Below are 12827 nucleotides of genomic sequence, written 5' to 3'. Positions count from 1 at the left end.
CCAACAACATTATTTACACATTAGAAAAGGGATGCCGTAATCCAACGTGCAAACAATTTGAAGGTAAGTGAATGACGATTCACTAATTCTCCACCATGAAAACCTAATCGAAAGTTTTAAGTGCATTTAGAATTCCTAGATTTCGATGAGATTCATTGAACTTTTCAATGGCATGTTTAAATCTCGATATGCCCCTCTCGTTTGTGACTGGGATGCCGAGGATCACAAAGTGGGTGTGAATAATCATGCAAATCTACACGGTGCCTTCATTGTTACAATCACCTATTCGATGTGCCGGTAAACCACACACGCTCCACCGAACTATAATAAACAATGAATTACCCTTTGCCACCTTTGCTTAGAACCAATTAGTTTGCTAGTAAACCACACACGCTCCACTAACTTCTTAGCAAGGGTGCAAAGTGTAATTTCATGGGTTTGCATCAATTCACTTTTCCTAAAGTAACTAGGATTGGGAATTTGAAAAACATGTAGTTACTTTATATTTTAACATTATACTTTTAATGAGGACATTAGGGGTTGCTCTATCCTACCCGTTCGGCTAACGACCCTCCACCGATCAAGCAAGCGGTGGGTGTGAGTGTACACCCATTAAGCACCATTTTATAGGCAGCAACCTTATACCCACCTTATAGACCGGCTTCGTGAATGAGGTCTAATAACGGTAAGACTAGCATTTTAATTATATATATATATATATATATATATATATATATATATATATATATATATATATATTAGTCTTGTAATATTATATTAGTATAAGGTTGAATTTTAAACTTGTAAAAATTCTAGAGTTTGAAATTTAAATTATCCAAATTAAACTTTTAATCACAAAACTTAAATTTCAAAACTTGAGGACAAGTTTTAAACTTTTCAAAACATAAGGGATCAAATAACAAATAATTTAAATGAACCATTTAATCTCATAATTATCCATATTTGATTTATTTAAATGTTTCTTGCAAAACAGTTTACCAATTTAATTAACAATAATCAATTAATATCATATAAGGAAATTATTATTCAACTAATTGGTAAATATCTTTAGTTAGGTCAAGAATATACTCACATATATGTTAAAATTTGAATTTTATTGACCCATAAAGATTAAGGCAAGTTTCCATAAGAAAAATAGCAAGAAATCCCGAAACTAGCTCCTTCTGACGCTCGAACTCGCCGAGTACAACAATGGACTCGCCGAGTTGAGGCCTACTCGCCGAGTCCACTATGGAACTCGCCGAGTTCATCAGGCAGATGGACAAAAATCGAATTTTGCAATCAATAAGCAATCAACCAATGCATCAATTCAATAGAAACCAATCAAAGCTCTGATACCACTGATGGGTTTGAGCCATAAGAACTTTCCTATGTGCACATGCAAACCCTAATGCTTGGATCTAGGTTTCTCTAATTGAACATGCAATGTATCCAAGACTTCTATTGATAGATCTAGTATAAACATTCAAATAATAACATATGAAATCAGATCTAAAGGAATACCTTGAGTTGCTTGCTTGAATCTTCTTGTCTTTGGAGCTTAGAGTCACAATTGTCACTCTTCTAATGGCTTACAAACACCAACTAGCAAGAGGATGATAATAGAGAGATAGGAGGGTGAGAAAATCGGCTCTAGGGTTTCTTGAGATACAAGAGTGCCGATTTCTTCCACCCAAAGGGTCTATATATACTATTGGCTACTAGGGTTACACCTTAAACCCTAATTGAATGACTTAGGCCCTAAGCAATCCAATGATGCCTATAGACAAGGCCTTGGACCATTTCTAGGCTTCTCCAAACCCTAAAATCATCCACCCTCTCATCCATAAGGATTCATAGCCCAAAATACAACTATCACACATTTGACAGTTTATGCCCCTTTATTCAATTAACCTCTTTAAGTCACCAAATTAATTCCTAATTAATTTATGACTTATATTAATCAAATAACAATATTATTATTCCTTATATTATTCTCATAATATATTAATAATATTTCTTCTCTCATTATAAATCATCATGTCAAGTTGCTATGGTGAAGACAACCCAAAAGGACCATGCCCAATCGGGTCAAGTACTTACCAAATATAGTTATAGCCTTAGACACTAATCCAACAGTCTCCCACTTGGATAAGCCTACTAACTATATATGCAAACACAAACCGATTAGCAATCGTAGCTCTCAAAGACGCTGTCAAACTCTGATCATATCAGTCCTGTCCTTTAGATAAGGGATCGTACAATCCTCTGTTCAGATATCATGCGGACACAATCATAGTCCAGTCGACAACTTGCTCTCCAAGCAAGCCATTTCCTGATCCTTCTAGAATACCCTGACTTATCCTCCACGAAGTCAACGCCGGTCAACCATTTGACCAGATCGGTCAAACCGGCTTGACCCGAGCTCGTAAAAAATAAAAGCTCCTTAGCTCCCAGCGACCGATGCATCGTGAGAAGTGAAAAGTGCGCCTAAATCGCGCCATTTCGTGCACTCGCGGCGTCGACTAGTGCTAGGCTAGGCTAGGCGCGTGCGTGTGCTTGGCCCATTCCTTTGATCCACTAAAGCCTTTGAAGGCTTACCAAGGGAATAGGCTTATAAACCCACAAAAGTTTCTTCCCCCCACCAATGTGGGATACAAAGGAAATTGCCAACTTGCAAAACCTTTATATATAAAGTTCCAACAATCCCCCACCAAGTTGGTAAGTTTCCTTTTACTCAGACAGATAATGTCACTCGGGTGTCACGAAGATTAAACCCTAGTTTAATGAGAACAAACAAGAAGAGTCTGATTCAATGGTATCCATATAGGTTTAAACCATGAACCTAAATGACCTCTCCGGTTTACCCCCACACATCACAAGTCATATTTGTGCTCTCCATGAGTGCTATTATGGCCATGCGCTATAAATCCTTTTCATGACCCTCTAGAAGGTAAACCACTAATCTTCACTTGAGGCGGCACCACCTCTAGATCATATAGGCAAAGTTTTACAACATCTTCGTTGCTTAGATGTCTCCAAAACTATGTTAAGAGTCGTAACTCAACCTCGTTCTCGGCAACGACGTACTATCCTACCTCATATGGATCTATCATGAATGATAGTACCTTCTATCGTTAGTGATTTTATTGTTACCTGTTAAACTTGAAAATTAGGAGCACTAATGTCAAGTTGGGTTTCCATCACTAAACGATTCTGTTGTGGTTTTAGACCCAAGACTCTCGTGGTAAATGTAACCAAATCTCTCGTCAGAGGTTTGGTAAACGGATTTGCCAAGTTCCTACTTGTCTTGACATAGACAACCTTGATGGTACCACTTCCAATTAGTTGTCTCACAAAATTGTGTCGCAAACCTACATGTATTGACTTCCCATTATATACCGCATTATATACTTTAGACAGTGTGGCCTCACTATCACAGTACATGGGTATTGAAGGCATCAGAATATCCCACAAATGGATATCCATAAGTAGATCTCGAATCCAATCTGCCTCTTTGCCAGCTGCTGCTAAGGCAATTAGCTCTGCTTGCATCGTTGAATGAGCTATGCATGTCTGTTTCTTGCTCGCCCAAGAAATAGCACCACCAGCTAGAGTATAAATCCAACCACTTGTTGATTTTGAATCACTAGTGTGATCAATCCAGCTGGCATCAGAATAACCTTCAAGTATTCCATTAGATGACGAATATGTCAATTCAAAAGTACTTGTCCTTTTCAGGTATCCTAGTACTCTACCCACTGCCTTCCAGTGCTCCGTCCCTGGATTAACAGTGTACTGACTCAATTTGCTTACAGCGAATGCGATGTCAGGTCGCGTGCAGTGAGTAGCATACATCATACTTCCTATTGCACTAGCATATTCTAGTTGAGCCACTGCTCGACCATAATTCACCTTTATTTTTACACTTGATTCAAAAGGAGTATTGAATTCCTTAATTTTCAAATGTTGAAACTTTGTCAGAATTTTCTCTATGTAATGAGATTGACTCAGAGAAATCTGACGACCTGTCCTCTTCACCTTGATACCAAGAATAGTATCTACTTCTCCAAGATCTTTCATCTTAAAGTTTGAGGATAGGTATTTCTTCGTCTCAAGAATACCTTCTAGGTGAGTGCCAATGATCAGCATATCATCAACATAAAGACATATAACTACAATATAATCAAGTGTATATTTAGAATAAATACACCTGTCAGCACTGTTGTGCTGAAAACCAAATGCAATCACAGTGGTGTCAAATCTCTCATGCCACTATTTGGGAGCTTGCTTCAACCCATACAAAGACTTAACAAGTATATATACTTTGTTTTCTTGTCCAGGTATTACGAAACCTTCAGGTTGCTCCAGGTAAATCTCCTATTTGAGATAACCATTCAGAAAGGTTGTCTTCACATCCATTTGATGAATGTACAATCCTTTCAAAGCTGATATTGATATGAGAGTTCTAATTGAACTAATTCTAGCAACTGGGGCATAGGTGTCAAAATAATCGATCCCTTCTCGCTGCTTATAGCCCTTTGCAACCAATCTTGCTTTATAGGCAGATATGGATCCATCAAGATGATATTTCTTCTTGAATATCCATTTGGATCCTATGGGTCTTCTCCCCTTAGGTAGATCAGCTAACTCCCAAGTTCCATTACCCATAATTGAATCCATTTCGTCATTGATTGCTTCCTTCCACAGAAGAGCATCCCGAGACGTCATGGCTTCAGTGAAGGTCTTAGGATCATCATCCAAATTAATTGAAAGGATGACCTCTCGCGTCACTTTCTTTTGTGTTCCTTCGACCAAATAAGAATAGAAATCATCTCCAAAGGTTTTCTCAATTCTAGCCCTAGTACTTCTCCTTGGTTCCTCCACAATGGGAGGAGGTGGGAGTATTTCTCGATAGGTACCTGTAGGTGTTGTATGACTAAAGTTTTCTTCATCCTTAGAAAACTTGTCCTCAAAGAATTCCACATCTCTGGATTCCATAACAACACCTGAATCAATATCTAGTAACCGGTAAGCCTTGTTATTTTGAGCATATCCGATAAATATACTCTTATTAGCTCGTGCTCCCAATTTGGTTTGCTTAGGATCGGGAGTCCGATAATAAGCAACACACCCCCACACTTTCAAATAGTCTAGGTTAGACTTTCTAGCTTTCCACAACTCATAAGGGCTTGTAGGAATCACACGACTAGTGATCCTATTATGAACATAACAAGCAGTCAATAGTGCTTTCCCCTACAGATTGTTTGGTTGACCCGATTGGTTCAACATACAGTTGACCATCTCACAAAGGGTTCGATTCTTTCTTTCAGCCAAACCATTCTGTTGGAGAGTGTATGGTGATGTTCTCTCATGTTTGATTCCATTCTCTTCGCAGAATGTGTCAAACTCTTGGTTGAAATATTCTCCGCCTCTGTCCGAGCGAAGAATTTTGATATGTCTTTCAAGTTGATTTTCGACCTCAGCCTTATATCGTTTAAATGCATCAAAAGCTTCATCTTTTGATCTCAACAAATAAACATGTAGATATCTACTGAAGTCATCACAAAATGTGATGAAATACCTTTTTCCTCCTCGAGTAAGGATTCCATTTAACTCACATATATCAGAATGAATCAACTCAAGTAATGAAGTGTTTCTCTTAACTGATGGAAATGGTTTCTTAGTGAACTTTGATTTTACACATGTTTCACATTTTTCAAAATCTTTTATGTCATATTTTAACATACCTTTAGTTTGCATTTTTTCAATGTTTTTAACATTAGTGTGAGCTAAACGTTTATGCCATAAAGAAATTGAACAAACAATATAACCAGAAAAGTTCACTTCATTCACTTTAGCAACCAATCCATCAATTACATCATTACCAACACTCGACACACTAGCAACACTAGAAACACCACTCTCAACACTAGGAACACTCATATTACCCTCATCACTAAGAAACAAGCGATACATTCCCGAAGTATTGTTCGCCCTCCCAACATGTCTTCTGCCTTTAGTGATCACAATTTTGCCTCTCTCAAGCACAATCTTGAACCCACCCTTGTCAAACTTTTCCATAGAAACCAAACCCTTCGAGATAGTAGGAACATGAAGAACATCTCGAAGAGTCACCCATTCGCCACGTGTGAACTTTAACCGAACATCACCCCTTCCTAGAACTTCAGCTCTGTGGCCATCATCACAAACGACAACCGTCCCATGAGGCATGGGGTGGTAGGTGCGAAAGCTCTCTCGTTGCCCACAAACATGCACAGTTGCTCCAGTGTCCACGAACCAACCTCGAGCACAGATTGCTCGAGTAAGAGAGGAGATCATGAAAATCTCTCCAAGGTTCACACTAGCCACCATGTCAATTACCTTCTCGACTGCATGTGCAACCGGTACTGATTTGTGATCTTTGCATTCTCTCGCATAGTGCCCAATCTCTCCGCAGACGTGGCAAGGACCAGCCCTTTTTGGCTTTTAGTTAGGATTCTGATGACCCAGTTTCTTGAAGCTTTGTTTCTTGGGTCCAAAGCTCTTGTTGTTCCGTCCCCCAGATTTGCCTTTGTGGCTAGAACTCCTAGCTGACACATGATGCACACTTTGTCCAACTTTACCTCACTTGTCCCTGATGCGAGTTTTCTCCTCAATGCGGAGGTGTTTCATTAGATCATCCAAGGAGTAGTCCTCAGATTTGTGCGTCATTCTCTTAGAGAAATCTTTCCATGAGGGTGGCAGTTTTGTGATGATTGCACCAACCTGAAAGAGTTCTGGAAGAGAGATGGAGAGTGCGTTCAACTTGTTTACCATGACTTGGAGTTCATGCACTTGCTCCATAATTGGTTTGTCATCAACCATGTGAAACTCAAGGTACTTGGACACAAGGTACTTGTTAGTACCTTCCTCATGTGCCTTATACTTAAGTTCCAACGCACTCCATAGCTCTTTTGGATCTTTGATCGGTGAGTAAAGATCATAGAGCCGATCAGATAGGGAATTCTTGATGTGAACCACACATAATTCCTCAGATTCTCTATGCAGAATCCTTTGCTTTTCCAGTTCTATAATGACCGCTGGGTCTACAGATTCCCCCTCCTTGGGAATTGGATCATCAGGAATTGGTGCCAGTTTTGGGTCCAACACAAAGGAGAGCTTCAAGACATGAAGCATGAACTTGACCTTTTCGGCCCAACGAGTGTAGTTCTGACCATCGAATTGGTCAAGTTTGGCAAACTCTTGGTTCATGAAGTGGAGGCTAGCAGTAGAGTCCATTAGTTTGTTGATTGATCACAAATAATAAAAAAACCTTTAAGATTGTTGTAAAACAAACTAATAGACGCGCAAGGAAACCGATAAATAATATTGAGAATTATATGTCGATTAGTTGTGAATAATAGATCCAATTATTATTATTATATTTACAAAGTTTCGTCCAGAAACCAGATCTATCCTTCTCGATTAGATCAGATTATAAGAAAGGTAGAAAAAGACTGTCCTGTTATTGGACGAATTAACCACAAGACAGAAAAGTAAAACCGACCTGTTGATTGTTGATCTTGAAGCAACTGCACGGATCAGACTCCTGTCCTTAAAGGTTTTTACTTCGCTTCTACTAGCTGTAAGCAACAGAGTAAAACCCTAGGATTTAATGCAGCTTGATCGATATTCCAACAGCACTGGAAATCGACAAACACAAAGCGACTACTTGGAAACCAGAAAGAAACCCTAACCATTTGATCAGATCGCCTGATGCGTCGACAAACACAAAGCGACTACTTGGAAAGTAGAAAGAAAAACGCAGAGAGAAGGAGAGAGCTTTCAGATTTCGTGAGTGTCAATGTGGCTCCTAGGGTATAGGTATTGTGTAACCCTAGAAGGCATCAAACGGGCCCCCATAGGCCGGCCCCAGAAACCCTAACCATTTGACCAGATCGCCTGATGCGTAGTGCAAAGTGCGCCTAAATCGCACACTCGCGGCGTCGGCTAGTGCTAGGCTAGGTTAGGCGCGTGCGAGTTTGGCCCATTCCTTGGATCCATTAAAGCCTTTGAAGGCTTACCAAGGGAATAGGCTTATAAACTCACAAAAGTTTCTTCCCCCCACCAATGTGGGATACAAAGGAAATTGCTAACTTGCAATTCCTTTATATATAAAGTTCCAACATATTTTGCCCACAATTATAGCCCTTACCATATGTTGTAATATATACCGGTGGAATGCAATATTGTATGTCATAAGGAAAACATTGAGATTATAGTAAAGAGTAACTAGGCAACATATTTTAGTCTATCTAAGAGTTTTCGATTATATCTTTTGGTACTTGTATGATATTTCATAATTCTAAATGTGATTCTTGGCGTCCCTCGAGTGTTGCTGCTCTGGCCCCCTATCGCTATTACACTACATGTTTAAGAAGTAAGTTAACGCAAACGAAGACAAACATGAAGCTTATAATGATTTCCAAACAAGAAGGACGTATGAAAAGGAAGAAACCTTAATAATACAAAAGTTAACACAAGAGAAGAAAAAACATGAAGCTTATAATGATCTCCTAACGAGGACGTATGAAAAGGAAGAAATCTTCATGATGCAAAAAAAATGCCAACAAGCTACATTAATGTTTAATCATTTGTCGCAAAAGAAAGCCACCAAGACCAGTCTTACAGCAACTTAGAAGTGTATTATCTAATACGGACGTATATGATTTGACTATATTTTTAGAAAAAACACGTTGTTCCGTAGTAGGTCTTATATTGTTGATTCGTTTGTTCATGTATCAGTTAGTTTTATAAGTCAACATTGTTATGAATTATTTTCATTATTGTTATTTTCATGAGATAATCTTTTAAAAAATATACATTACTCGCTGAGGTCTTAGTACTATCAACAAATGTATTAAATACATATATGGTCTTATATTATTGGATAGAAATATGAATAAATTTTGCATGATTTGTTTTGTAGGTTTCTCTTAGAAGGTTGGAACGGCCATGTTATCACCAGATCTTTTAATTTAATAAAAAAAAAAAAGTCGAGCTCCCATTTTCTAAAATTTATCATAATTGTCACATATCCAAATATGAGCTAGTAATATTGATTCCGTACTGGTATACTCTATCACAATTATCACATATCCAAGTATGACCTAGTAATATTGATTCTGTTGTGGTGTAGTCCGATGTTTCTTTTCAAAAGAAGCCGAAATATAATGGAAATACTCATATTTTCAGTATAAAGCAAATATTAATCTCTTTAAGTACTTGTAATATGAATAGAATAAAAAAAAATCCAAACAAAAACGATTTAGGTACACACATCTCATCGTAAATAAACACTAGATCATACAAAATATAAATAAACCAATCACCAATAAAAAGATGAATGCCACGGATGTGAAAGATGGATCAAAACTGGGTGATGGCGGTTGTAGAATGGTGTTATCTGTGGGTGGAGAAACTGGTGCGGGAGAGGCGGGTGTTGCTGTCGGTGAAGGGGTGGTAGAGATAGCGGAGACGTTGATGGTGAGTTTCTGACCAATTTGGCAATGAGTTCCAACGGTGCAGATGTAATAGTGTGTGCCAGGTGCGTTTAAGGTGACTCTAGCGGGGCCGGTGGTGGCGATGGAGATGGTGTTGGCGGTGGTGCATGGCCCGTACGCCGCCTTCGGTACTTCAACAACGTTATGGAATCCAGTGATGAAGTTAAAGAGAAGAACATCGCCGACTCTGAAGGTCTGAGTTGACGCCCACGTGGTGTAAGCAGAAGGTCCGTTGGGAGGAATATTCCAGCCCAAGGCGTTACCGACCACATGGGTAGTTTGAGCCGCCGTGCCATGTAACTGCACAGATGCAAGCATGAGCGCCATAATCACCACAAAATTGATATTTAAACCTGACATTTTTTTTGTCCTTGAAATTCTTGCAAAGAGAAATCTCATATGAATATCTAGAAGGATTTTGAAGGCCAATGATGTTTTGATTTGTATTTATAGGGAATGGATGTAGGGATGCGTAGTATGTCACTAACAACCACGAAAAGGAAAGGCGTATTTGAAATCTTGAAGGAAAGACGTATTTGAAATCTAGAAGGATTTTGAAGGTTGACATTTTAAAAAAAAATGTATAAAAGAATTGAGACGATATTTGTCTATCTCAGAGGGTTAAAATGGGCCATGGCCCTCCCAAAATTTTGACAGTGTATACCCTATTTTATATATATGATGATCGTTTTTTTTTCATGTTATGGCTCCCTGGCCGCTACGTATATATGTATTTGTATATGTAATCTAAAAGATTATTTAGTTTAGCAGTAACTCCAAATAACAAGCAAATCAATTTTATTTGATAAATTCTGCAACTATGCAACCAATTAAATATCTAAATAAACCATAAGATTGCTGAAAAAATCAATAACTTTTCAAATAAAATTAGGAAACTAAATTTTAGAAAACGAAATCTTTAGAAAGAGATAATAAACTAATCTAACATCCAATTTACACTCTCGATCTTTGAGAAAATACAAAACCTAAATTAGAAATCATCAATCTCTTTCTTTGCTCGAAAAGAACTTGCTCATTGGAAAACATAAAGCACCATTTACGCTCGGATTAGAAACCCTAGATGACTTATGTATCTTCGATCAACACTACTAGAAAACCGGATCAAATTCCTATGCCACTATTCATTGGAATTGAGTCTTACCTACAAAATTGGTTTGTAGGAAAAACCTAGTGGGTATATTTTATTTGATTTGTTCGGTCGTTCGGTATTTTGCCGGAAAAAAACGTCATGCCCGCTCACAACATGTGTACCCATCTGTTTAACAAATATTAGAAAATATACTAAACATATTTTAAAAAAACTAATAAACAATTTATAGCATCTTATTTTTGTTTTTTCAATTATAACATTGTACTTTAAAACCATATTATCAACTAAATAAAATGATATTAGGCACTAATCTATTAAACACCTTACAATACAAACCATATCAAGTATTCATTAAGCATTCACTTGCACAACACATTAAGTAGTTACTAATTAAGCACTTTATCACTTCATCTTACATTTACTCAAGCAAATAAACGTAGACATCTAACACAATCATACATATATACAATACATCCAATTCCAATTCAATACAATTACGTAATACATCTAAATGAGACATACAATACATGTAATACATCCGATTCGAATTTCATTTTCATACATGTATACAATACATCCAATTCTACTTCCAGTTTTATGACTTTATGCAATTCTAATTCCAATTCCATTTTCATACAAATATGTACACATATAAACACAAACTCAAATGAGACATGCAATTATGCAATACATATATGCAGTTTCATACATGTATACAATACATCTACTCAAATGAGACATACAATCAAATGAGACATACACTTATGCAATTTCATACATGTATATAATACATTCAATTTCAATTCCATACAAGTATGTACACACCTAAACACAAAATCAAAAAAATCATGCCCAATTTCATTTTCACGCCTAAACAAATAACACAAAACATAACTCTACCCATTTTTGTCCAATTTTGCCCAAATATATACACATCTAAATACAAAATCAAATAAATCATGGCTAATTTCATTTTCATGCTTAAACAAGTAATGCAAAAGAAAACTCTGCCCATTTTTGCCTAAAAAAAAGAGAAAGAGAAATCAGAATCTTACCTCAAAATGATTGGCGTAGCTATGTAGAGGCCGGCGTTGGTGAAGGGTTATAAATGGTGAAGGCTATGAAGGCTGCAACGGAAATAATACCCCAAAATCGGAGGTGAAATATGCAACTGGACAAAAAACCACAAAATCTAAGTAAAAACCTTAACCACTCACAAAATTTGGAAGAATAAAAGGACCAAGAAGCATACCTACTAGTTGCCAGCGAAGGGGAGTGACCGAAGAAAGAGGTTTGGTCGTCGACAGAAAGAGAGAAAGAGAGAAATCGGAAGTGAAATGACGCAATCGCCAGTCTTGATGGGACTAAACTCTCTGCCGACGACAAGTCATCGGTACAGGGTACCCAAGACTCTATCGTTTTGCTTATTGCTTAAATAAAGAAATTAATTAAAAATAGGTATCTGTACCGACTACAAGTCATCAGGATAGCCATTTCACTCGGATTGCAAACGTGGCATGGTGATAACGTGTCGTCAATATAGCTCTCCCAAAACGGTATCTTTTCTTCCTTCTGCAACATGGAATAAAAATAAAGGTAAATTACATTTTTCGTGACATATACCAATGACATGTAGTCGGTATACATTTTCAGAAGGCCGCAAAAAACTTTATGTTTCCCGCCTAACCTATTCAAACGATATATCGTCGGTATGCAGTTCAAGGTCAAAGAAAGTTGGTCAACTACGACATGTCGTCGGGACAGAAACCATCTTCCAAAATGACCTCAGTTAACCAAAAAGATTAAACCTAACTTTGGAAATTTTTCTTTGCTTACGTCTTAAACTAAGCAAATATGCAAGTTCAATAACCGTTAACATGTAAAATATATATGCAGTAAATCGAAACTTTTCAATTTCCAACTATGTGTGTGTGGGAAATAGAAAGTCAGAGAAATGAAACTTGACTTTTCGTGCGTACAGTTATTGCCAAGTTCTTTATCAACTCGAAGGCATTCTTGTTCTTTGTTTTTACCAGACAATGGTAAAAAAATCATTTTCTACTAGAGGGTGTAATAAAGGGGTATGGGAGAATCAGGTTCTTTGGTATAACGGAGGGCTTTTGAAGATGGTTATTGTCGGCATCACCACTTTGCCTCCTTGAATGGCTATA

General features: G+C 37.5%; 2 protein-coding genes across 2 annotated transcripts; both read right to left on the bottom strand.

Moving 5' to 3' along the window:
* Nucleotides 1-6627: 6627 nt before the first annotated feature.
* LOC111897715 (uncharacterized) lies at nucleotides 6628-7281 on the bottom strand. The gene has a single exon (XM_023893664.1). It carries the CDS (start codon nucleotides 7279-7281, stop codon nucleotides 6628-6630), a length of 654 nt encoding a protein of 217 aa, XP_023749432.1.
* A 2060-nt stretch (nucleotides 7282-9341) lies between these two features.
* LOC111897716 (cucumber peeling cupredoxin) lies at nucleotides 9342-10086 on the bottom strand. Its single transcript, XM_023893665.2, has one exon. The coding sequence runs from the start codon at nucleotides 9942-9944 to the stop codon at nucleotides 9342-9344; it is 603 nt and encodes a 200-aa protein (XP_023749433.2). The 5' UTR covers nucleotides 9945-10086.
* Between the last annotated feature and the right edge of the window lie 2741 nt (nucleotides 10087-12827).

Source organism: Lactuca sativa, chromosome 6 (genome assembly GCF_002870075.4).
Source record: "Lactuca sativa cultivar Salinas chromosome 6, Lsat_Salinas_v11, whole genome shotgun sequence".
Taxonomy (NCBI): Eukaryota; Viridiplantae; Streptophyta; class Magnoliopsida; order Asterales; family Asteraceae; genus Lactuca; species Lactuca sativa.
Note: the sequence above shows the minus strand (reverse complement) of the source record. Positions and strands in the feature narration are given on the sequence as shown.